Here is a 24,684-nt window from a genome sequence, read left to right on the forward strand (position 1 = left end):
TTTTTTTTTTTTTTTTTGAGGCAGGGATTCTCTGTGTAGCCCAGGCTTTCCTTAAATTTACCACATAGCCCAAGTTTGCCTGAAAGTTCCCATCCTCCTGCCTCAGCCTCTCAGATTCTGGAGCTACAAATGTAACCACCGTCATAGCCAGCTACAGACATAACCACCGTCATAGCCAGCTTTATTTTTCTTAGAGTTTTTTTTTTTTTTTTTTTATATCTCCTAGGATTTCAATATTGTGTTACAGAGGAGACATTTCTGCTTTGAGTTTGTCTCTGCCTCATTATCAATTCTCAATCCTCAGGACCCCTGCGTTATCCTCAAAGCCAAAGGAAAGGCTTCCAGTCTGCCTTAGTGGTAGAGAGGGCTAAATTTCTATCATTGGGGAACTTCCAGCAGCACCCAAACTACAGATGAGAACACCTATTGTGTGTGCTGTGGCATTTTCTGTTTTAGTTTATGGATATTTTGTCTGTGTACTATGTATGCACAGTGTGTGTGGAGGCCAGGAGGAGTTGGATCTTCTGGAACTGAATTTACAGATGGTGGTAAGCCACCATGTGGGTGGCAGAAGTCAAGCCCAGGTGGCAGAGCAGCCCATACTTGTAACCACTGAACCGTCTCTCCGGCCCCGAGACAGTTTTTAATGTGCTAACCAAGGCTGGAGTTCCTCTATGCTCACAGGTTAGAACTGACTTTTTCAGAGGAGACAGTGAGCGAGACAGCCACAGTCTATGGTGTTGTGATAAGATCAGGGAGGGAAAGCAGAGCTGGGGTCAGCAGACGGTGGAGCGGGAGATCTGGAGTCTTCTCACCCACAGTGTGATCACGTCAGGCCTCAGCAGGGCCTAGAGGGGGCGAGGAAGCACGCATGTGGGCGTCAGTGGGCATGCGCCCGGGCCTTGTTTACTGTTTGAACTGTAGCGGTTTTGATCTCTTAGGTGCGTGGTACTCCATGGGTGCCTTGATGATTTCGGTGCCTGCCCTACTGGGCTACCTTCAGGAGGTGTGCCGGGGACAGCTGCCAGAGTCGGAGCTGATGCGGAGGAAGTACCACAGCACAAGGCAGGAAGACCTGCAGAGAGTCCGCCTTTCCAGAGTGCACCTTTCCCGCCCTGAGGCTGTGGCTGAGGTGAAGAGCTTGTAAGTATTGCAGGGAGGCCAGGAGTGTTTGGGAGTGTGCCAGCGCCACACTACAGACTACCGACACCACAGGCTGCTCTTGGCTTAAGCTCTTTTCCGGTCCTGAGCAGAGACGCTGTTATTATCCTCCACTCAGAGAGGAAGGCAAAGGCTTAGGGAGCTGTGACTGAGACTCCAGATTCAGCTGCTTCCACATCTATGCTCTTTCCCCCAGAGACACCAAGAGGGATCTTGCTTAGGTTAGCCTTTGCAAACCAGTACAAGGCTTCAACCCTACCTCTTCCTCTTCTATGCAGTGTTGGGGAGCTCAATTTTTTATGTCTCTGGTCCCTCATCTGTCAGACATAGTGCTGGGCTTACTTCGGAAAGTGGTTGTGAAGATGGCTTGAGTGTGGAGTATCCAGGAATTGTTCGGCGTTCGTTATCATTACCATACTAAACATGACGTGGCTGGCACTTTGAGGAAGCAGTGCTAAGACTGCTGGGAATGTTAAGCGTGCCAACATCAGTGGCAGCGGGCATTTCCTGAGCCTTTCCTTGGCTCAGGCTCCGTGTAGGCCTTTGACATCTAATAGTGGTGATAACAGAGCTCTGAGTCATGGAGGTGAGCTTCAGGTGTCTGGGGATCTCACCCCCACCCCCTCCCCCCATAAAAAGAAACTTTTCTTTTTTCTGAGACAGGGTTTCTCTGTGTAGCCCTGGCTGTCCTGGAACTAGCTGTGTTGACCAGACTGGCCCCGAACTCACAGAGATCTGTCTGTCTATGTCTTCCAATACCCTTTCTGTTTACTCCAAACACTTCAGCATTTATTTCCTGAGATCAAGGACATTGTCTTATGTATTCCCAGCAGAACGGTCAGAATTAGGACATTTATATTGATATATTAGAACTGTTGTCTGCTACATAGTTCATAATCACATTTTGCCAGCTGTATTGATGAAGGTTTTTATATTGATTTCCCCTGGCCCAGAATCCAGTCTAGGATCATGTATTACATTGAAGGTGTTTTCTTTCCCTGTAGTGCTAAGATTCAATCCAAGACCTTGCCTGCCAAGCACCTCAGCCCTCATAACCTGTGCTCTGTGAATCTGGGGTGAGCGAGACCTTGGCATACACACACCTTGGTACAGCACACGCTCACTTGGTACAGCACACGCTCTTGTTAGAGTGAAGGGATACATTTTTTTTTTTTTCAAGACAGGGTTTCTCTGTGTAGCCTTGGCTGTCCAGGAACTCACTTTGTAGACCAGGCTGGCCTCGAACTCAGAAATCCACCTGCCTCTACCTCCCAAGTGCTGGGATTAAAGGCGTGTGCCACCACTGCCCGGCCAAAGGGATACATTTTGAACAGGACTAAAAAGTGGAGTATCATAGTCCATTTCAGAGCCAAATGAGGTCAGGAAACACTATCTTTGGTCACTTGCTTAAGGTTTGTTTCCCCTTGGTTATTAGTAATCTGTGGAGAGATACTTTGAGACTGGAATATCTTGTTCCTCGTCAGCATTCACTCAGGCGCTGTAAAAGCCGTTGGCGGGTCTTCCCTCATCAGTTTCTTCCTGGGATGGCTGAGAGGTGGCTCTCTGCTTACCATTCCGTTTGCATTTCTCTTCTGGCATTCTGCAGTGAGGAAATGTCCTTCTCATTTGTTATCAGTATGAATCATAGACTCTTATTTCACTCAGTGGGGTCTGATCTATCACAGTCCTTCCTTTCATTTTGGAGTGTTGTGGCTTGGCCACTGGGACCACTTTGAGCTGGTTTTGTGTTCTTTCATCATATCCCCATCATTTTTCTGTGCCACCTTACTGTATGGCACAACAGAATAGTCATACTTGTCTTACACTGTCCCTGCTTAGTTCTAGAAGCAGTCATGTCTCTGAGCCCTTTGGTGTTAGGAGAGTGGTGCCTCCCAATTATAATAAAATAATAATAATAATAATAGTAATAATAACAAAAATAGTAGGGACCCGAGCTGCTTCACCTCAGCAGGGTTCTCCCGAGGGGGTTGGAATGGGTTGGAGCATTTTTGCCAGGCCATCTTATCCCTTAGCAGTATTTACAGATGGTGACCACTGCTGGCTGGCTATGCTTGTGAACCCAGGTTCCACGTCCTTGTAGCTTCTGTACTCCTGAATTTGTGACTAGGTTGGTTTGGAGGGAGCAGGGACTGTCCACTCACAGAAGCTCCTGTGTCTGCAGCTTGATCCAACTGGAAGCCTTCTTGGCCCGCCTGTGCTATACCTGCGAGTCAGCCTACCGCGTACTTCACTGGGAAAACCCCGTGGTGTCCTCACAGTGAGTAGGCCCCTTCTTTTCCACCCTGCCCTTCTGTAGTAATCGAGTGAACCCCTTCTTTTTCCAGTGACGCCAGATGCCTTGCAAAGGCTTCAGCCCCACCTACTTCAGGGGAAGAGCACCCCGCGTCCCTAGGGTGTGGGTCTGCGCAGATGCTTTTTGAGCTCTAAATGGTTGCTTAGGTGCCTTTTAAAAAGATATACAGTAACAGTACTATAATAATATATATAATAGGTCGTAGTTGCTGGTATTCAAACTGTGGTCTTCTGCAAGAGCCAAAAGTGTCCCGGGGTCAATGAGCCACCTCTCTAGCCTGTATATGAGATTTCTTTCTCTTGACTAATTACATCATAAGTGGTTGCAACAATGTCTTTGGAATTATAATGTGGATTGTGAATGACTGAAATTTATTAAAGTGTTCTGTTGTATATTTAGATGATTTCTACTTTTCATTACTAGCCCTACAGTGAACATTTTAATGGACTTTAGTTTTAATTTTTTGAAAAATTTTCAGGAATAAACTTAAAAGATAAGATTCCTGCATAAATGAATGAGGTTTTTCTATGTCAATAATGACTATAATTAGATCTATCTATGCTTTACTTTGCCCATGCTCAGAGGTTCCTGTTATTGTCTTACTCTTTCTAGTGACCCCGTGGAGTAGCTGCTGCTTTAACCTTCGCTGTGTAGATGAATGAAGTAATGCTTGAGAACTAAGACACTTGCCATAGAGGCAAATGCCGGTTTCAGGTTTCAGGCCCAAGCCTGTGTCTGGACTTCAGAGCCCAGACCCTGGAGCAGTAGCAGCTGAGCCAGTGTGTGGGCTCCCCACTTGAGACACAGTGTAGCTTCACCGGTCTCACTTGATAGAAGTGGGCTTCTGCGGGCTTCCATGGCTGGTCCACACTGGTTAGCTTGGCAGGTCTTGTCCGTTTGTGCCAGAGCTGTTTCTCACCAGGTGCTCCCCACCATTTCCCTTCTGACATTGTGTTCATCCAGGTTCTATGGCGCTCTTCTGGGCATGGTGTGCATGCTCTACCTGCTGCCGCTCTGCTGGGTCCTCGCCCTGTTAAATAGCACACTCTTCCTGGGAAATGGGGACTTCTTCCGAGGTAAGCCCCGAGAGCCAGCTGGGTGGGTCCTGGCCCACTCTGAGAACCTGTCAGCTTTCCTGCTCCTGTCTGTTTGCTGTGCTTGTCACCAGGGGCAGCTTCTCACTCGGCTGTCTCTGGGAGGGCTGCTTCGAGATCTCTGGAAGTGTGCTGAGGTTGGGGGGGGGGCTGACAGTTCTCTAAGGTGGCTGCCTTGAGAGGGGTCGCCTTTCCCTTTTAAGACAGATACATCACTCTTATTGATATGGCGGCTTCTAGACGATAAGGGAGGGATCTTTTCCCTAAATTGCTACCTATTCCTGCACTGGGGCCAGCTAGGCCCCTGTGTCTGCTGTCTGGCTTCTGGATGCTGGGCAGTCTGGAGAGGCCCTGTGCTTGGATGGTTGCTTTCTTTGTTTCCTCTTTGTGTCCCTAGTTTATGGACCACTCACTGAATTGGATCACTGGGCGACTCTTTGTAGCAGAGGGCAGGTGTTGATGGAGAACACTCTCAGAGTACTTATGTGTCTCTGGGAAATTCTTCTAGGTTCTTTTTAAGATTAAAGAGGTGTGGCGTGCTCCAGCACACCATTCGTTGTGTCCTGTCACTTCCAACCCTGTTCTCCATTCCCTTGGCAGTGGTATGTGAGTACAGGGCCTGTCTGCAGCGGAGGATGAACCCCCAGCAGGAAGAGTGTGCCTGTGCGAGCTCAGCACTGCAGGGAGCCGGAGGGAGGGGCCTGCTGGACAGCTCGCCAGCCCCCACACCCACAGAGGTGAGTCTCCCCACTGGCAGGGGCCTGTTGCCTGTCTGCTGAGGTCTTTCCCTCCCTCTTGTTCTTACCGATGTGTTTATGAGGCACAGCTTCTGGGTCAGAGCTGTGGAGCTCTGCCTGCCTCGTCTTTGGGATGCGTCGTCATATGAAGGGCAATGAGAACAGCTGCCTGGGCTTTTCTGAACACTTGCTCCATGTCCAGTGCCTCTTTAGGTGCCCCACAGGTGTGTCTTGAGAATGGGGCTGAGATCATTCCCTGTGTCAGGACAGAAGGCTAAACACAGAGTGAGTACCAGAGGCTTTTAGCTAGTAGGTAGGGCTTGGCTGTTGGCTACTATAGGTCCAGCAGTGCCTTGTTCTGTGGCCTGGCCTGTGGAGTTGGAGGGTATTCCTTGGTATAATTTTCATCTTTCTTGCAGCTGTGCAGTTTTCATGGGGGTGGGACCTGGGGTTTTGGAGCCAGCCACTGGCTCTCAGCAGGTGGCTCTCTACTATAGGGACCGGGCTTGCCAGTCTTCCTCCATTTTGCCAGAGAATCTTTCTTCCTAGGACCTCACACCAGGGAGTGTGGAGGAAGCTGAGGAGGCTGAGCCAGATGAGGAGTTCAAAGATGCAATTGAGGTGGGTGGCCTCTCCCAGTCCTCTCTCCTGACCAGGCCAGATACTGGGTCGGATGAGAGTTCTGTGTGGGATGAGAGTTCTGTGTGTGTGTCTGTGTTTTTCTAACATCCACACGGGAAGCCAGAGCTCACTGAGCTAGAACTCACTGGTTGAAACAGTACCACTGGCTCCTTCTACTCTCTTCTGTCCTGCATGCCCAGGTAGGGCTGGTTCTGCTGGCCTGGGCAAGCCACTGTTGGGTGTTGGTGGTTTGTCACCTGGGTTGGAGATCATGATGTCAGGGGTATGTTTTCGGAAGGCCCTGCCTTGCGTCTTGGCCTTTCTGTATACTAAGGTCCATAGAAGTCCTCTTGGGAGGTCGGGGAGAGTGGGTACATGGCCGAGCACTAGTTCAGGGAAAGTTCAGCAACCTTGATTAAGACAGTGATTTAGACTGGTAGTTTGAAGATGTGTTTTATTTGGCTTGTATACTTTTAAAAAAATAATCCTTTGAGCCAGTGGATAAAACAGGGCGAATTTCAGTTAGAAATTCAGTTAGAAAATGTACCCTTGCAACTTTCCTAGTGTCTCTGAGTCTGCAGCAGTCACTAGCTGAGGGCCATCGTTTCCTGTTAGATAAGTCACATGGACTAGCAAGATAGCTCAGTGGGTAGAAGTGCTGGTTGCTAAGCCTGCTGACCTGAGTTTGATTCCCACAACTTACATTGTAGCCGGAGGGGACTGACACTGGAAAGTTGTCCTCTGCCCTTCATACATGTTCTGTGGCACACACATGGACACACATAATAAGTGAACATAGGTGAATCATATGCTGCAGTTCCCAAGTTGTCCTGCACCCCCTGCCCTCTGCTTACTGAGCCTCTGACTGTTGTCCCTGTTCCACTGCTGCTTGTCATTTATGTCCCCCTGGAAAGTGGGAGGTTGTTTGTGGAGCAAGAGTCTTGTGAATGTAACTAGGCCCTGGATGCACAGCTGCCTTCCTCCTCCCAGGCCTGCCTGACCCATTTCAGTTGTGAGTGCTATAGACTTCCTCGGGTTGATAGTAGTGTAGGCTGTGAGTCTGAGGAGGGTGCGATGGCTGTGGCAGGGGTTTTCAAGCTTTTTCTTCATGACCCAAATAAGGAACACATTTTTATCTCCAGACCTGGTTTATCCTTTGCTCTGTAATCTGTGGAACTAAGGGAGACACTTAACCCAAAAGGCTGCTGTAAGGGGTGCTTCCTTTCCTACCCTGTTCTGTTGAACTGTATGATGACCAGCAGGAGTATCACCGGCTTCCTCTAAGAGCACGCCTGTTGATGTCCCCTTTTGGGAAGTGCTCAGAGCTCAGCAGGCACAGCTGTTCCCCTATCCCCTCCTGCTTCTCCCTTCCTGCTATCTCTCTGTTTCTTCTTCTTCTTCCCTGCACCCTGGGAGGCAGGAGACCCACCTGGTGGTGCTGGTAAGTCGGAGCGGAGTGGAGCGGGGTGAAAGGGGCGGGGCCGGGCTGGGCAGGCTTGCTGAGTTAGCTGTGCCTCATTTGGTGGGGCCCACCATGCCCAGGTGCCTTCGCATGCAGGGCCTGGGATGTTGTAAGTGATGGGCAGAGTGGAATAGGCTGTTCTCATAGGAGGATGAGGAGGGCACCCCGTGCCCAGCAGAGGATGAGCTGACCCTGCAGGACAATGGATTCCTCAGCAAGAATGAGGTGCTGCGCAGCAAGGTGTCTCGGCTTACGGAGCGGCTCCGCAAGCGTTACCCAACCAATAACTTCGGTATGGCCAAAGAAATGGTTTGGAGGTGGGGGTATATGGTTAGGGCTGGTGGGACTTGTGGACTGGGGGAACATCTGGGCCACAGGGACAGAATCCAAGACTTGTGGGCATTGGTAAAGCTCTCCGTGGAACCTTGGGAAATAAACATGTCTTGGAAGTATGAGTGTGGAGTGAGTGGGTCTCGTCATGTCCACCTCTCATTATTGACTATCAGTTGACAGGAAGACAAGGTGCTCATAGGCCCAGGCTGCAGAGAGCTGTGGTCCTGAGGCTGTAGAGTTTGACTGCTATTCGTAGCTCAACCAGAGTCCCTGGACAAATTATGCCTCAGTTTTTACCCTTCTGAAAGAGTAGTCGCAGTTGAGTTGTGGACTTTATGACAGTATATGCCAAGTTAGCACAGGTCCTGCCTGGCTCTTTGTACTTGGGTGCTGTTTATATGGGCGGTGCTGCCTGGGCTTCTGGATGCCAAGAGCCCATCCTGGTCTTTATGGTCTGGCTATCTGCAGTAAAGGGCACCTTCTTCTGAGCATGGTAGGTTTTTTTTGGGCACTTCTAGCCAAAGTTGTAGTTTGGAAAGCTAGTCTTTTCTTAGGGTTGTGGGTAGGTCAAGATCTTGAAGGGTATGTTTGACTCTGAACCCAGCTTGGGACCCTGGCTTTGATTTGGAGCCCTGAGAGCAGAGGCAGCTAGAGTCCTGGTTACTGAGAGTCATTACGGCCTTTGGATTGTGGGTTTCAGTGTTTAGTGAGTTCTAAGTCTGTGGAGGGAGGGGAAATCCATGGATTTATCTTCAGGAACTTGAGGGGCCTCTGCGGCTTGCCTTCCTGCCCCTGACTAGTGTGGTTGTTCTTTCAGGATTAGGTGTCCTAGGCCTGCCGTTTGTGTCTGTATCCATATCCCCAGGCACACAGAATTCCTTTACCTTTGTTGACTATTGGCTTTGGTAGGCACGCAGGCTCAGGTCCTTTTATAAGCTTACTCTCATTTCTCTGGTGGATGGGATAGGGCAAGACAGGCTCTGGGCCCAGGAGCAGATGGGTTCTAGAGGTTCCAAATGCAAAAGGATTACTGCTGTTAGTCTAGCAAGTGACATTTTGTCTTTGTGCATTGTGCGTAGAGGCAGTGAGAAGTTGCTGTTCTGCAGAGGGGTAACCTGAGGTCACCTAAGAGCTTCATTGCTCAGGGGGAGCTGGGTGTCAGCTGCAGGTCATCAGATCCCTCTGTGTCTTGTGCCCCCTCCTCTGTCCCGTGGCCTCTCTTAGCTCGATGTTCAGGAGTGCCTCGTGTAGTGCCGGTCTTGTCTTCAGATCTGGGGTTTGGGTCAGATTCTCCTCATCTGGATAGGCAGAGGCCATACAGGTGCCTGAGGGCGGCCTTTTTTGCTCTTCTCTGCCTCTCCCCCTTGTTACAGTGCCTATGTTCCTTTGTTGGTAGGGCCTGATCTCTACCTTGAGGGCAGGTGTGACAATTCTACTTCCAAGCTGTTGACTCCTGGGTCCAGGTTCCCAGATCAGCCTTGGGTAGGCTGCTCTGAGATCTCTCTTCGTCCTTCCAGACTACTATAAGAAAATACACCATGCCGGGTGCTTCATAAATAAGGGAAATTTTATTTCTCACCATTGCTGAAACTGAGGTCTAAGTTGTGCCACCCTTTTGCTGGCTCCTCCGGGAGGCATGACAAAGTGCTGTCCATTATAAGAGCAGTGTTCTCACTCATGAGTGCTCTGCCAGTCACTCACTAAAGGCCTGGGGATTAGGATTCAATATATGAACTTTAGGGGACCTTCCGTTCTGGCTGTCAGTAGATGACGTGGGTCTTTGGGAGGGGTGAGATGAGGGCTTCCTCTGGAGCCTCCACAGGTGAGTCTTGGTGGTGATGGACCAGGCACCCCTGTCCTAGAGATCACTGCCCTGGTGGGTCCTGCCCCACCCCTTCTCTTCATGGCAGGGTCACTAGGTGAGTCGAGGTGGATGAGTATAAAAATGTGGCTGAGAATGGGCAGAGTGGCTCGGCTTGGGAGGAGCAGGAGTGTTCTCTGTCACTGTGTGATCAGGTGTCAGCTCGCAACCCAGATGTGCATGGGGACTGTGCAGCCCTGGCTCTCCGTCTACTCTGAGGAACTCTTGGACGTGGGCTCTTTGTCCTGTCCGGTGCTCTGTCACCTTGAACAGGCTGCTTTCCTCTGTTCTTGGTGGAGGAGCCACAGTCAGTGAGCACGTTTTCTTATCCCACTAGCATGCTGGAGTTTGTGTTCTCTCTGTCCTTTACATTGTTGTGAGCGGGCCAACAGCAAAGGGATGTTTGCCTTAGATACCCCAGCCTTGCTCCCCTGACTCCATAGTCTATCATCCTTGATCCCAGGGAGCATCCTTTAGCGAGAGCTGTGGGCAATCCTGGCTGACTAGGAAGGAGCTCATGGGCAAACATGTTACCCAGCAGTCACAGTTGTGCCCTCTGCTGCTGCCTGCCGCCTGCAAGGTCATAACAGGCCCCAGAACCCATCTCTCATCTCTCCTCCATTCGCCCCAACTGCCAGTTGTCACCCGAGCTGCTGCTGGCTGCTCTGTCTCACTGCACTTGTGGCTTAGGAAGGTTTGTGTTGCCGCTTGCCACCAGTGCTTGAGATCCTGCCCTTCATCCCATGATGGAAGGTATCCCGTTTCAAGCTTTCTCTTGGGATCTTCTGATGACAGAAAGGAGACCATGGAGGCGTATCTGTCCCTCACTGTGGACAGATGTTTGGAAGGAGGCATTATGAAAGGGTCATATCTAGTAGGCTTCATTGAGGAGGCTGGGGTCCAGGTCCCTGTTGGCTTGGCTAGATTTCGGGGGGAGATTCTCTGGGTGTTCCTTGATAATCTGCCAAGCTTGTGAATGTGTGTGGCACTTGGTGTTGGCAGTGTGCAAGGACTAGAGCTGTGTGTAGCTTGGTGAAAGCTGCTCTGAGAGCTGGTACCTTTACTTATTTTAAATACAGATATTGCTCTCTGCACCCAGCTAAGATGCTGGGCTGTGCCTGGCTGGGTCCCGAGTGGCCCAGTTAGAGTCAGGAACAATGTGGGTTGAGTGGACTGGGCTGGATCGTAGCTCAGCTGCTGCCTTTGTCTCTCAGGGAACTGTGCAGGCTGTGCCGCCACCTTCTCCGTGCTGAAGAAGAGGGTGAGTCTGCTGGTGTTTGCTGGGGCAGTGTGCAGTGACTGGGGCTGATGCATGACCCGAGGAGAGTCAGCAATGGAGTCTAAGCCCTCATTTGAGTCACAGGACCAGTGCCCTCTGTTTGCTGAGGCCCACACCCTTATCAGCCTTCTGTTGGCTGTTTGTCCTGTCTCACCCCACTGAGGACCCTCTTCAGTCGTATAGAATTGGATGATAGGAGGGGGGAGGCGCTGGGGTGTCGGGTACCTGAGGGTGGGCTCCTTCTGACACTGTTGTTCCTGTCTACAGCGGAGCTGCAGCAACTGTGGGAACAGCTTCTGCTCACGGTGCTGCTCCTTCAAGGTGCCCAGGTCCTCCATGGGAGCCACAGGTGAGCGGGGCAGCGAGCAGGGCAGAGAGGCTGCTGTGGGAAGGAGTGAGGCTGTCCTGTACAGAGCAAGACAACTCCCCAAGACTCCTCTTTCTCCCAGAGGAGGCCACCTGGATGATCTCATTTCGTTACCCCAGTTCCATTGTTATCAGAATCAAAGTAAATTCTCTTCCTTTCCTAAATGCTGTGTATGTTTGCTGTAAATAAAACCTGTAGATGAGCAAAAGGAAGACATCCCCTGCCCCTGTGTTCCTGACAGGGAGGTCGGTGACAGGCAGAAGGAAGCATGGATGTGCACACATAGGAAGCATGAGCGTGCACATACAGGCGCATAAGTGTGCACATAGGAGCATGAGAGTGCACACGTAGGAGTATGGATGTGTATTTGTGCTCTTGACAACTGCAGTGTATCTCACTTCCTGCCCTGTGATGTGCTACAGTGTGGGGCAAGGCTTTTTTTGCCGATCTTACAAGTAGCACATGCTTGTTAACTATAAAGTTTTGAGGTTATTATAAAGAAGAAAGGAAGAGAAAAATGATCCTGTAATCTTGCCACCCAGAGATTTTTAACCACCGTTAAAACGTTTAGGGAAAATTTCCTCTGGTATTTTATTTTGTTGATGCCAGAAGAATTTCCAATGCATAGAACACCTGGGAGAGGCCTGCTGTTGGCGTCAGAGCCACAGTGCCCCAGCGTGTCTGAGGGAGGGAGCGGGTCAGGGAGGGTGTGGGCCGGGCCGTGGGTGGTCTGTCTCAGGACTGGGGAGGCTAATTCAGTACTTGGCACTTTGAGCCTAAAGGGTACAAAGAACTGTCTCACCGAGTTTTTCTTTCTTTCCAGCTCCTGAAGCCCAGAGAGAGACTGTGTTTGTGTGTGCCTCCTGTAATCAGACCTTGAGCAAATGAGAAGAGAAGCCAGGCTCCAACTGTCCTGGGGCCAGCAGTAGACCCTACTGTCCCAACTCTGGTCCCCTGAGGCCTGTGCTGGGCAAATGTAGCCTGACAGCTAGGTCCTTCCTGCCCTTCCCCTGCTGTCTCCAGCTGGGCTGGTGATGCTCTAAGGCCCAGGGGGAGAGGAGCCCCTGGGGCCCCGGTTCTTGGTTCTGCTCTATCCTATACCCTGTTAACTCAGGGCTAGCGAGGGAGTGTCCACCAGAGGGCAGAATTGAGCACAGCCTGCTCTTATCTGGGCTCTGGTGGTCAAGGTCAGGCTGGCTAGACCTTAGGATCCAAGAGACCTGAGGTTGGGAAAAGAGGTTCTTCCCTGTTGGGTACTTGGCAGTCTCTCAGCCCCAGAGAGCCTGAGAGGGGACCTTGCAGCACTGTGGCCTGACATTGCCCTTTGAATAGCCTCAGGACATGTTGGTTTTTAGAGACAGGATTGGCGTTCCCAGGCGCCCCAAGGAGAGGGAACATGAGGGCACTGGTCAAGTCCTTCAGTGTCGAGTGGATGGCAGGATGGGGAAGCTCTGCCTACAGAATCTTAGCTCCCATGGTTCTCTGGCATCCTCAGCCCTGCTGGGGTGGCTGCAGGACCCTCACATCACTCCTCCATCCTGCTCTGAGTCTAGGGCACCCCACCTCTTTCCCACTGCCACATCTCTCTAGCCCTTATCTCCTGAGACATGCAGCCAGGTGAGTGGAGCAGAGAGACTGAAAGCCTTTGAGGTCCAGGGAAGTGTAGGACTGCCTGGATTTCAGAGCTGTTCCTGGAGAAGAGATTACATTGTAGGATAGGGTCGGTCACATTGCCAGTTTTATGTTCCCTCTGACCTGCCAGGGGGCTGCTGCGCCTCTTCTTAAGCCATGAGCTGGCTCAGGCCCCCTCCCCTGGAGCTTTTTCAGAGTATTTATTTATTTATTTCATGGTTCCTGAGAGCATGCGGCACAGGGTGGGATGAAGAAGACGAGGGGCTTCTGCCTGAGACCCTTCCGCAGTCATGGACTGCCCTTGGAGCTGATCTTCACACACATCTGCCCACACCTGAGCCATCTGAAGTCCTCTTTGCTGATATGCCACACCACAGCGGTAGAGCAGTGAGGGTTTGGCAGTGGGGACCAAGCAGGTGAGATGTGCCCCTTTGTCCTGGTGAGAGACGCTCACCTCTGTATTTATACTGTAGAGCAGTAGACAGGAACTCTGTGGAGCATTGTCAATAAAAGGCCCCATGCTTATGGTTTTGTCAGGCCTCCTAGTGCTGTTCGGGTCTTTCATGTTGCCCAGGGTGGGCTGTGAGTGGGCTTTGCACACCTCCTGTGGCAGTGCATGAGCCAGCCAGGCCCAGTGGAAAGCTGTCCCTTATCAACAGGAGGGGTGGGGTTTGTCTTGTGACCAGACCCAGGGCCTCGGATTGAGGTTGGGACCAGAACTTAGCTATAAATAATGCAGGCTTCAGAATGGAAAGGCTTTAGCTGATCCTCTGGGACAGTCAGAAAGGCCAGTGCTGCGGGAGGCTAAGAGCTGGAAGCGGGCTCCTGGAGGGGTGAGGTGCAGGTTGGCCCTGTGATCAGGCTAGGCTGGAGCTGGGCACTACACACACAGTGTTAGCGCTGACACCAAGCTCATGAGGTAGGCTCTGTTTTCCACATGGTAAGGCTGGCAGTGCACAGCAGCAGCACTGTGAGCCAGCTCTGAGCTCAGCCCCACCTACCATGGACCTGTGTGCTATCATCCTGCAGCCTTCAGAAAGAATGCACATCTGTCCTGTGTCCTTACAGCAAAAGCCACCGCTGCTTCCTCCTCCTCTTCCTCCTCTTCATCCTCCTCCTCTTCCACCTCCTTTTTTTTTTTTTTTTTTAGGTATCAGGGAGAGTCCAGAATATAGTTTGAAACAGCTGATGCCATCTTATTGAAAGGTGACTGTCACTGCTGAGGAAGGCTGGTTATAGGGTATAGTCACAGATGTGAGACAGGGGGCTTCCCTTTTTTGTTTCCTGGAGGTCCCTGTGAGAACAGGTGGGGAGGCTGTCTTCAGATGCAGGTTCCTCTTAGAAAGCAGAGCTAACAGGATTCAGTGAGGTTGTTGTCACCATGGAGTCTGTGGTACAGAGATCTCAATGTGGAATGACAGACAGCTTGCACGTTGTAGAATTGGATGTCTGTGTCAAAATACACCTGCCAGTTTGCTGGGTACCCAGGAACAGAGAGGGAGCCAGGCTGTGTTGGAGTCCTGGCATGTGGTGGGGCAGGTCTGGAACTCTGGCATCTAGCCTGACTTGGGCTCAGGACTGTTGCGTCTTTTGTGGTCTGGTATGTGGGTGTCTTTAGACGGTCTTGGCAGACCTGGAATGGGTGATGATTTGGGGGTGTTTTCTGTAGCCCTTGGGGCTGAAGCCAAATGAATCTTCTGAGGCCTGTGTCTCTTCTCACAGCTGGCCCTGTTCACAGGTCGTCCTGCCAGGGGATATGCCTAGCCAGTAGCTCCCGTCTCACAGTGCCACAGTGCGTCTAGCTCATGGATATTCTAAATGGGTAAATAGAGGCACTGTGTGTGGGGGGTTAAGTTACCCACCCAAAGTGGAGTGGGAATTGTGTTACAGGTGTTCGTAGCAGCCATGGTCTAAGAAACCTTGGGTAAAGGCCATGTTCTGGTCCCCACTCTCTAAGGAGCTAGCTACTGAGCAACAGACTGGTCTACCCCATCCCTACCCTCTTAGCACCATCCCCCTTCAGTCTCTACCAGAACAGAGGTGGCCTTGTGGCTGGAGCCCCCACCTTCTCCAGCTCCCAGTGACCCCACCTCCTGCCAGCAACACCCCGGCAGGCAGCACATTCCATTCTCTGGCACTGCTGGTGGCTGGGGATTCCGCTCCTTTGGCAGCCGAGCCTTCTTTGGGGTTCCAGCAGAGGCTGTTTGGGCTGGGACACTAGGCTCCAGCCACACACATTCCAGCAACAAACACCCCCCACATTAGATTTCCCAAGGAGTGAACTTTAGCCAGGATTACAGATGGCTGCACAGTTGTGGGATGTGAGCTTGCTTTGTGCAGACTGGAGGCTGGACGCTAGTAGGGGTGAAGAGGAATGGGTGGGAGCTGCTGCCCGGGCCCTCGTAGCATCACGGAAGCAGCTGAAGGCAGCCTTTGAGATTGCCTGTCCCCATCCTATCTCACCTCTGTAGAAGGTGGTAATAGTCCTCAGGCTTTTAAGCTGTAGGCTGTGATTCCATGGGGTGTCCCGTAACTGCATTTGAGGATTGGGAAAAGTTTGGTGACAGTAAAAGGCTATCAGACACCGAGCAACTAAAAGACAATTCGAAACCAAACTTGAAAATGAGTCGGAGGTGTTTGTGGAGTCCTGTCCTGAGCACCGAAGTCTTGGTTCTGAACACACAGCAGGCACCCTGTGCCCTCTGCCTCTGCTCGTGCCACACAGCCAGTGAACACTCCTTGAATCACACAGAAGTGAGACCACTGCATGTTGTGAACTGCAGTGTTTTTCTTGTCCATTCAGTTCCTGCTTTTACAGGCTTACAGAAAATAAGGACGTACTATTGCCCTACTTGCATGTAAATATCAAAAAAGTATATCTTTGCATCACATTATGTTGGAATACTTGATTTTAAAAATTCCTGTTTGTGGACTAGTGAGAAGGCTCACTAGGTGAGTCCTGGTCACCTAGGCTGGACCCCTGAATTTGATCCCTGGAACCTGTGTTAAAAAGCCTGATGTGTTACATCTGTAGCGAGATGGGAGGAGGCAAGAGGATTGCCCTGGAGTGGGCGGGAGCCGGGCATAGCCCAGAGACTGCCTCAAGAAGACTGAAGGACAGAACCAGTTCCTCTGGCATCTACGTGGGCACTGTAGCACAAGTAATAATAAAAATTAAAAAAGGAATGGAAATGGCTGACTTCAGTTTCATAAAATTTTCAGTGAACTTTGACTTGGATCAGGGATCAGGATAGAATTTCGAACAATTTATGAATTGTCTCTAAACACACTTCTGCCATTTTGTACTCTCTGTCTATATGCAGAACAGTATTCTTTATTTTTTTAATTTTAATTTTTTTTTTCCGAGACAGGGTTTCTCTGTATAGCCCTGGCTGTCCTGGAACTCACTTTGTAGACCAGGCTGGCCTCAGAAATCCGCCTGCCTCTGCCTCCTAAGTGCTGGGATTAAAGGTGTGCGCCAACACATGCCATAGAACAGCATTCTCAGCACTGGAGATTATAAAATCAAACCTGACCATCTGTAAGAACTGAGTGCTGTGCATCCTACACTGTCAGCCACTCAGCCAAGGTTTAATCCCTGTGTAAATACAAACACGTGTGCATTACTGTGCAGGTTTGCTCTCATCCTTAAGTGCTGTGTGTATGGCCAAGGGTTATTTTGAAATAGATTTATGGCTAAATGTTTGATTTATATAATATATGGATTTTACATATCTATGCCTGGAAGCAAGTGAGCGTTTCTTGGGTGGAAGATTGTAAGTGGGAGGGGTTTAAGAAGTCCTGGGTGGTGGTTAAGAGTTTGGGGACAAATCGAGCATCACCATTTATGTTGTGCAGCTTGGTCAAGAGCCTTAATGTCTTTGAGCTGTAGTCATTGTTACTAAAATGTGCCACCTCTGGCTGGGCATGGTGCCACACACCTTTAATCGCAGCAAGTGACTCTCTGAGGTTTTAGCCATTCTGGCCTACATAGTGGAGTTAGCCAGTTAGGGCTACACTGTGAGGTCCCATCTCAAAATGGCAGCTGTAAAGCTTAAATTAGAGTTCCAAAGTGCTTTTGAGTAGTGTCTGCTATTCGCCCTGGCATGTGTTTATATGCTACCTAGGGGCCCAATTCTGAAGCAAGCAAAACCCCAGATGTAGTCTCCATAGTTCTGGCCTTTAGATAAGACGTCCCTGCTTTTCCGTGTCCTCTTGTCAGTCATGTATCTCAGTTGAGTGAAGAATCAGTTGGACATTTTGCTGGGTACCTACTGTGTGCGGGCATTGTTGTGTTAGTGATAATACAAATAACCACCAATGGCTATCTAAGCTCTACATTATGTCCAGGTCCTTGTTGCACACTTGACAACACTGCCATGGCTACTAATTCATAGGACCAGAGGCCAGAACTACACTGCCTCTTCTCACCCCACACCCGGAGTGCAAGGTCTCTTGCTCCCAAGTCATTCCTGTTTTGTATGAGAACTTTTTATATTCAGCTGAAAACTTGATTTCCTTGGCTCTTTCGAAGGGAGGGGGTGGCCATGTGATTTAGTCCCGGCCTGGAGCTGGAATGGAAGCCTACCAGGTTGGCCTGCTGGCTGACTGCTTACCTGCTCAGGAGGCATGGAGGCTTCTGAGCTGTAGCTTTAAGGCTTGCTGTCTGGAGTTGGGAAGAGGTACTGTCTTGTAATGACAAGAACTGAAGACATCTGGAGCCTGGGGCATCCCCAACACATAGCCGCCTACCTCTAGACCTTTGGTGTGGAGAGGTCCCATGTACCATGGGATGCAGTTCCACTCCTGTGATCAGAGGCCAGCCTTCACTGGTTTCTTGAGTCCAGGTGTGGGCTTCTGCCAACTGGGAAGGAAATCGGTGTGACCAGCAGGACTGGCTAAAGAAAGACCGGCCCGGGACCTTGCAGAGCCTTCCTGCTCTCTGGGAGAATTCCTCTCCATTCCAGAAGAGATTCTAGGCAGGCAGAGAACAGAAGTGGGGCATAGGGCCAGATCCCTTTTGGGGTGGTAAGAAGTGCCCTCTTGGGCTCTCCCAAATAGTGGGCTACAGAAACCCTCTCCCACCGCCACTCCCTGCCGCCAGCACCTGCCAGGCGAGCACTGGACTTGAGCCAGAGGTGGCCGGAGCCCTGTGTGCCTGGTGGAAAAATAATCTCTGTGCCTGGTGGACCAGAGAAGTGCCTGTCAATATTTGGTTAGAGCGGGAGGCTGGGAGACAAGGCACAGATTCAGGGAGCCAGGCGGGCTGGGCAGGGTTTGGGCAGGCTGGGTGGCAACCACCTCCTCTGCTGCCTGGGCAGAGCCCACCTGACCGCCCAGAGGTGATGTATGGTTAAGTGGCCAGGCCACCTGCTCGTGAGGCCTCCGTGGAGGGCAGGTCAACTGGCCCGCTTTAGTCTGCTTGCTGTGCTCTTCCTGGTCATGCCACCACTTCTGTTTTGCCCAGGTGACATTTTTTCCAGGGAGTACCCTTCCAGAACTGGGTGGCTCCTGTATTTTGGAGGAGCAGCAGGCTGGGAAAGGCTCTCAGAGTGCCTGCTGCTTGCCCTGTGGATATCTACCCGATCTTTTCACATCTGTGGACGGACCTCACCTCGTCTCCATAGTGAACTCTTTGCACATGCACATTCCTCTCCCCTCCAAGCCTTCTCCCGGCCCCACGCCTGTACCTCAAAGCTGCTGTGTGGACCCCAGCCTTTTCCCTCACTGCTTCAGGTCTCTTTGTCCTAGTGATGACTTCCAGAGCCTGCCTGCATGCCACTAGGTGGCAAAACACCGGGGTTCTGGTGCTTGGTGGAGGCCCTGTTTTCATTCCATGGGAGTGGGACCCAGGATTTGTTAAAAGCTCAGCATTTTGAGAACAAAATGAGATTGTGTATCAGATGTATATGAGGTGTTGTTAACGAGGAGAAAGTTCCGCCATGCTTTCAGTGAGAACTAAGTTAGATGGCTTGGTATACATGAGTAAAAAAATAAAAAAATGCTTGGTGGTATTACCTTGTCAAGGTTAAAAAAAAAAAAAAGCTCTGTAGATAGGCTAAGGTTATGTGTTAAAAAAAAAATGCAGATTCTTAGGTTTGAGCCCCAGTAATATTCTAAAAATAACAAAGCAGTTTTTATTACAGCAAGGGTGCGTGTGAATTCCCAGGCAAGCACTCTTGTCTCTGAGTGGCAGGCACTCCTAGCCCTCTGAGATGTGTCTCTAACTATCTCCTGGGTAACATGGCTGTTGCCGGCCCAGGAACATGCTTAGAGTAGCACCCATATAAAGCAGCTGTCACCTTTATGTCAGGGTTAGTGCTCAGGAGTATCTGGAAACCCCAGGAGAGAGATGACATTGTCCCTGGTGACCTGGCCTTCTTAGACCCTTCTGACCAGGAAATGCCCAGATGGGTACAGTGCATGGCTGGGAGGCTCCTGACTATGGGAAAGGGTAGGAAAAATGGCACTTCTGTGTCTTCTCAGGGACATCTCTGTCCCTTATTTAGTGGTTTAGAGGTGAGAGTGACAACTTGTATTCTTGGGGGACAGTTTTTCTTAAGCTTTCCAAGGAGATGAATGGACCAAGTGTCAGCTCAGGGTCCATTTCTCAAAGCCATCTGAACCTTCCTACACTTCTGCCTCTTCAGAGCTACTGGATAAAGAGATTAATTGGTCCAAAGCAACTGTTGTTTTATTTAATTAAAAACTTAAAAAAAAAAAAAAAAGGACCAAACCTGTTGTCTAGAACCAGCGGCCCCATAGCAGTAGCAATAATTTATCATTGTTGGGATACAGGGATGGAGGAGGTCGAGCAAAAGCCAGGGAGCAAGGCTGTGTGGCAGTGAACACAGAAGGTGCTGAGCCTGCACTCCAGTCCAGCGTTGCTCCAGATGAGGAGTGGGCGTGGATGGAAAACGTGGAGGCCTTGGCTCTTGCTCTTTGGAGGACTGTGATGACAGGGGCAGGGGGGAGGAAAGCTATTCCCTAAGTACAGATCCCGCTTAGCGATGAGACCCACAATCCTTTCTGGAAAGCACCTCCCCAGGCTGTGGGAGGCCCTGTATCTGTCGTCCTTCACATTTTCCTCCTCCGCCTGTTTTTTCAGACACTAGGGCTTCCCACAGAAGAGAAAGTCCTACTTCTGGGAGAGTGGGGCGTCCCCGGACAGACCCCAGGATCCCAGAACCCTTCAGTCAAAGAGGGTAGCCCCATGCCTATGCTTTGGAGCCTGTGCAAGCAGTAGGTGCATGAAGCCATCCTTGCCAGGGGATGGGTCAGCCTGGGAGCGAGGGTGAGGCCAAGTGGGCGGGGACAGAGGGCTAGGCAAGGCACAGCTGGCTGGTTGGGGCAAGGAGCAGGGCCCTTCAGTGGGGTTCAGCTGCCCCATAGAAAAAGGGGTAGTAGAGGGAACAGGGGTAGGAGAACATGAATTTAACCGCAAACTTCATCTCCTTATTCTTCTTGTCCCAGCGGTAGACGGCCGTGAGCAGCAGCTGTCCCTCTACTTTGCGGCCCATGACCAGGAAGCTGCCCGTCAGGTTGTCTAACTGTGGGCAAGGGCAGCTTGCCCCGTTCTTCATATGCAGGACCAGCTTCTTGGTGTCCTTGCGCTTTAAGGGGCCTGCCTTGAGCAGCTTCTTCTTCTTCTGGGCTCCAATCAACTTTCGGTCCCCGTTGTCTATCTTGATCTCCTTAATGCGCATCTTGACCACTGTGGCAAGGTGGGCAAAGGATGGTCAGAAGAGGGGTCACATCTGCTTAGGACAGCGGGAGCCCTAATGTGACCACAGAGATCTAGGGACAGGAATCCTGGTGAGAGGACTCCTCTGGCTAGCTCCACTCTTCTTCCACAGCTAGCCTCCCCAACTCAAGAAGCCAGAAAAGAACTTTGCACACCCAGGGAAGGGAATTGTTCTAAAACATTTTTTCTCCCCTGTGCCCCACCTTTTGCACTATAGCGACATTTTCTTTCCAAAGAGGCTCCCAACATAAAGATTCCTCCAAAGCAAGGATTTCGTCATTGCTCCTTTCCCTATTTTTATAGACAGGGAGACTAGGACACAAAACAGAACCAACTTTGCAAAGGTCACATGCAGAACTCCGTGGCCCACAGTGATCTTGGTCCTAACTGGCTTGGTTCAACTGTCCCAGGATAGAAGAGTCCAAGATGAACTGTGGGGAAAGCTAGTCATAACCCACCCCGGCCAGAGGAACACTGGGGACTCAGCGGAGATGCCAGGGACAGGGGACATTAATTCGATTGCAGACTCCTGTGTCCTGGGAGGGCCCCATCCATCTCTTAGCAAGCCAGGCTTGCTCCCCCTAGAAAAGATAGCCCAACCGTGGAGGCATCTCCCTGGGAAGTGACAAAACACAGCTGCAGTAGGTAGTCAGGTGGGGCTGGTTCTGAGCCAGGCTGCTTCGGGCACTGTCGGGGTCCTGTGATTCCACACTCACCAAAGTCGCTGGAGCACATCTGTTCCATGAGGCCGTCAGCGCTGTGCTCCATCTCACACTGGGCACAGATCTTGGTCACTGAATAGAGAAAGTAGAGTGGGTGTGGTCTCGAACAGCCCGGGTAGTACAGGCTTCTCCCTCACACCCTCCTCACAGAAGCGGCTCCAATTCCCCAAGGGGAGTATGGCAATGACTGAGTGCGACAATTCAAGAGTTCATATAGTGCAGGGACAGTATGGTGAGGTAGGCTCTCTTCTGCAGCCACGACATGCATTACCGTCTAAGTTTTATCCCATCTAGTGCTTGCTGCGAAACGGACACTGCCTTTTCTACTTATCAGCAGAGGAAAGCCGGGTGTGATGTGGTAGCCTAGTCAGTAGAGCTTAGGGCTCAGGACTGTGGCTCCTGCTCTGTGACCAGGGTGGATATTGTTTGCAGGGGCCAGCATTAACTTTCTCGAAGAAAGTCCATGGGCAGGAGAGATGGCTCAGCGGCTAAGAGCACTGACTGCTCTTCCAAAGGTCCTGAGTTCAAATCCCAGCAACCACATGGTGGCTCACAACTATCTGTAATGAGATCTGATGCCCTCTTCTGGTGTGTCTGAAGACAGCTACAGTGTACTCATATAATAAATAAATAAATCTTTTTTTTTTTTTTTTTAAAAAAGAAAGTCCAAATGACTCATTTTTATGTGACACACACACCTTTCTACAACCTGCCTTTGGGTTCTCTTGTGTGCCGGCCTCCAGGTGACAAGTCTCGCTGAGAAGGGGAGTCATGGGTAGCAAGGCAGGGTCAGACAGTGTTCTGAGCCTGAGTTTGTCCTGCTGTTCATGTTTGGGCTCCAAAGAGACTATAAAAGGAACCTGGAGGATTCTGGGAACTGTGGACTTCTTGCTCAGCTGGCTCTATTCCTGTCTGCCACTCTCAACCTTCAAGATAGGGACTGTCCCCTCCCAGAAACCCCCAGAAAGGGAGAAGAAGGAGAAGGTGGGAGCCTCCTGAGACCAAGCAGATTAACTTTGAGAGGGGGTGGGGTGATACAAGGAGAAGCACAGATGCTTTGGGAGGAGTGTGGGGGAGGGGCAGGGAGTGGAGATTTGAATGTTCCAGCTGTGGGGGCTCATGGGAGCTCTCACTATCCCAGTTAACAGGCAAAGGTTGCCTGCTGGGAGCTATGGGTGTGTGTGTGTGTGGGGGGAAGGCGGGGGAGGAGTTAGGGGTCCAGGCTAGTTTGGAAGAGGACAGACATTCTTGGAGAAAGAAGGAGGGGGTGTGGCCCCCAGCCTTGGGACAGCTTTGAGGACCTGCACAATGAAAGGGAAGATGAATCAGAAATCAGGCCGTCTAACGTGCCAGTGGGAAGCAGGGCTTGGGAGCTCAGGAAACTGGATTTCACTGCTGGGCAAAGAAGGTTCAGAAAAGTTAAGTCCCCAAAAGCCTAGGAATTGGGAGGAGGGGAAGTTAGGGTTACAGGCGTAGAAATGAGGGGCCCTCAGGGCTTCCCTAACCACCCGCCTCTTCTCAGAGTTCCCGAGGTCAGGGAAGGAGTAGCACTTGTCTGCGTGTCTGCAGTTCAGGTCAAAGAAACTGCCTAGCGACCCCAAGAATCCTTGAGATGAGGAAAGGAATACGGCATTTATGGGGAACGTCTCCAGGGCATCCAGGGATCCCGCAGCTTGGAAAACCGAGCGTGCTGTGAGTTGCACAAGGTCAGAGTCGGGAGAGAACCAGTGGGAATACCCAGAGCCTCAAGTTTATAAAGGTGGGAAGGAAAAAGGAGACAGTGCCTGGGCGCTGGATGTATGCACTGTGTATAGGGGCTTGACACCTATCGGGGAGTACAGATGAGGGTTTGGGGAGAGGATCAGTCTGAGGCGCTCTGGGCGCAAAGGCGCTACCTGGAGGCGCGGTGGCAGGCAGGTGCCCGAACTGCACCGCGATGCAGAGGTCGTTGTCCAGGGGGAACTTGTGGCAGTGCAGCATCTCGGGCCAAGGGAAGCCGTAGGCCTCCATGAGCGGCGCGCAGCCGGCGCGCACAGCTTCGCACAGCGAGCGGCAGGGGTAGATGGGTCGGTCCAGGCAGACCGGAGCGAAGAGCGAGCAGAGGAAGACCTGGGTGTCCGAGTGGCAGCGCTTGGCCAGCAGCGGCAGCCAGCTGCTTGCCTGCTGCTTCACCTCGGCCAGGCTCTCGTGCTCCAGTAGGTTGGGCAGCCGCATGCGCTTGTAGCCCACCGTGTGACAGAGCGGCAGATCGGCGGGGATGTCAAGGCACTGCGGTGGCTTGGAGTAGGAGCGGCCGTGTAGCGGCTCGGCCTGCCAACCATAGTAGTCATATTCCTGGCCGAGCGCCGGCGCCCCATGCAGCGCCCCGAGCAGCAGCGCCAGCGCGGCCGTCCGCGCGCCCCCGGCCACCCGCATGGCTGGATGTTGCCGCCCGCCCCGACGGCTCGGTGCTCGGCGCCCCGCTGTCCCGCTTGCGCCCCGGCTGGGATGCTCCCTGCAGCTGTCCGCTGCCCGGGTCGTCCAAATAGGTGGCAGCCTCTGTTCCGCTCCGCTGCCGGAGTGATCCAGGCGCCTCCTACCACGGGGCTCCAGCCCAGGCTTCGCCGTTCCCTAGCCAATCTGCAGTCGCTGGTCCCTCTCACCTCCCACCCCCGCCCCGGGTTGGCGGACCTGGGAGGAACCCTGAGTCTTTCCCGCCCGGCTCGCGTCCCGCCTCGCCTCGCGACCCTGACCTGTCAACTATTCCGCTGCCTAGACCTCTCCTTGTGCCTTTTCCTGGGGGCTTGGCATTTTCTTCACCCTTGCTCCGTCCTCTTATCTCTCTCCACCACAGTCTCTCCTGTTCCTTTTCTCACTCACTTCACCTGCTTATCTCCGCGCCTCGGCCTTTCCCTGCTTGGCTCTGGTTTCCCTTCTCCAACACCTCCATTGCTCTTCTCAGATAATGACCATCTTCTCTTGACCATCCACGCCCTCCTGGCCAGGCAAGCAGAGCTTCGCCCTGAGGTCTTTAAGCATGCCCCTGAGGTTCTGCCCAATGCCAGGCACTTGGCAACCCTCTGGGGATAGCAGATGGCTAAGACCCATCTGTGGCACCCAAGGGGGTGGGGTGAAGGGAATTTTGGCTTCTATTTAATGAATCCCTGCTAAGTGCGCCTACAATGTGCACCACTGAACAACCTTATGAACGTCTCTGGTATTTTTTTGTTTGTTTTTGTTTCTTGAGACGGGGCTTCTTGGTGTAACAGCCCTGGCTGTCCTGGAACTCGATTTGTAGACCAGGCTGGACTCGAACTCACAGAGATTCTCCTGCCTCTGCCTCATTAAATGCTAAGATTAAAGGCACGCACCCCCCAC

The 24,684-nt window shown here is 51.6% G+C and overlaps 2 protein-coding genes across 3 annotated transcripts in view; one reads left to right on the forward strand and one right to left on the reverse strand.

Moving 5' to 3' along the window:
• Zfyve27 (zinc finger FYVE-type containing 27) overlaps positions 1-13,384 on the forward strand; it is a 21,422-nt gene extending 8,038 nt beyond the window's left edge. The window contains exons 4-13 of one of the 2 annotated variants that reach the window (XM_021200325.2): positions 942-1,143; positions 3,344-3,439; positions 4,439-4,551; positions 5,170-5,306; positions 5,856-5,927; positions 7,348-7,368; positions 7,537-7,681; positions 10,798-10,844; positions 11,130-11,211; positions 12,053-13,384. In XM_021200325.2, the coding sequence (XP_021055984.1) occupies positions 942-1,143; positions 3,344-3,439; positions 4,439-4,551; positions 5,170-5,306; positions 5,856-5,927; positions 7,348-7,368; positions 7,537-7,681; positions 10,798-10,844; positions 11,130-11,211; positions 12,053-12,117 (980 nt within the window). In that variant the 3' untranslated portion in view covers positions 12,118-13,384. The remainder of the gene's footprint in view (positions 1-941; positions 1,144-3,343; positions 3,440-4,438; positions 4,552-5,169; positions 5,307-5,855; positions 5,928-7,347; positions 7,369-7,536; positions 7,682-10,797; positions 10,845-11,129; positions 11,212-12,052) is intronic. The other variant, XM_029543295.1, reaches the window with a different exon arrangement.
• A 6,145-nt stretch (positions 13,385-19,529) lies between these two features.
• On the reverse strand, positions 19,530-23,983 carry Sfrp5 (secreted frizzled related protein 5). The gene is made up of 3 exons (XM_021214028.1): positions 23,223-23,983; positions 21,322-21,399; positions 19,530-20,575 (listed from the first exon to the last, which is right to left on the reverse strand). The coding sequence occupies exons 1-3, from the start codon at positions 23,740-23,742 to the stop codon at positions 20,229-20,231; spliced, it is 945 nt and encodes a 314-aa protein (XP_021069687.1). The 5' UTR covers positions 23,743-23,983; the 3' UTR covers positions 19,530-20,228.
• Positions 23,984-24,684: the final 701 nt, after the last annotated feature.

Source organism: Mus pahari, chromosome 1, assembly GCF_900095145.1.
Source record: "Mus pahari chromosome 1, PAHARI_EIJ_v1.1, whole genome shotgun sequence".
In the NCBI taxonomy this organism is placed as follows: domain Eukaryota; kingdom Metazoa; phylum Chordata; class Mammalia; order Rodentia; family Muridae; genus Mus; species Mus pahari.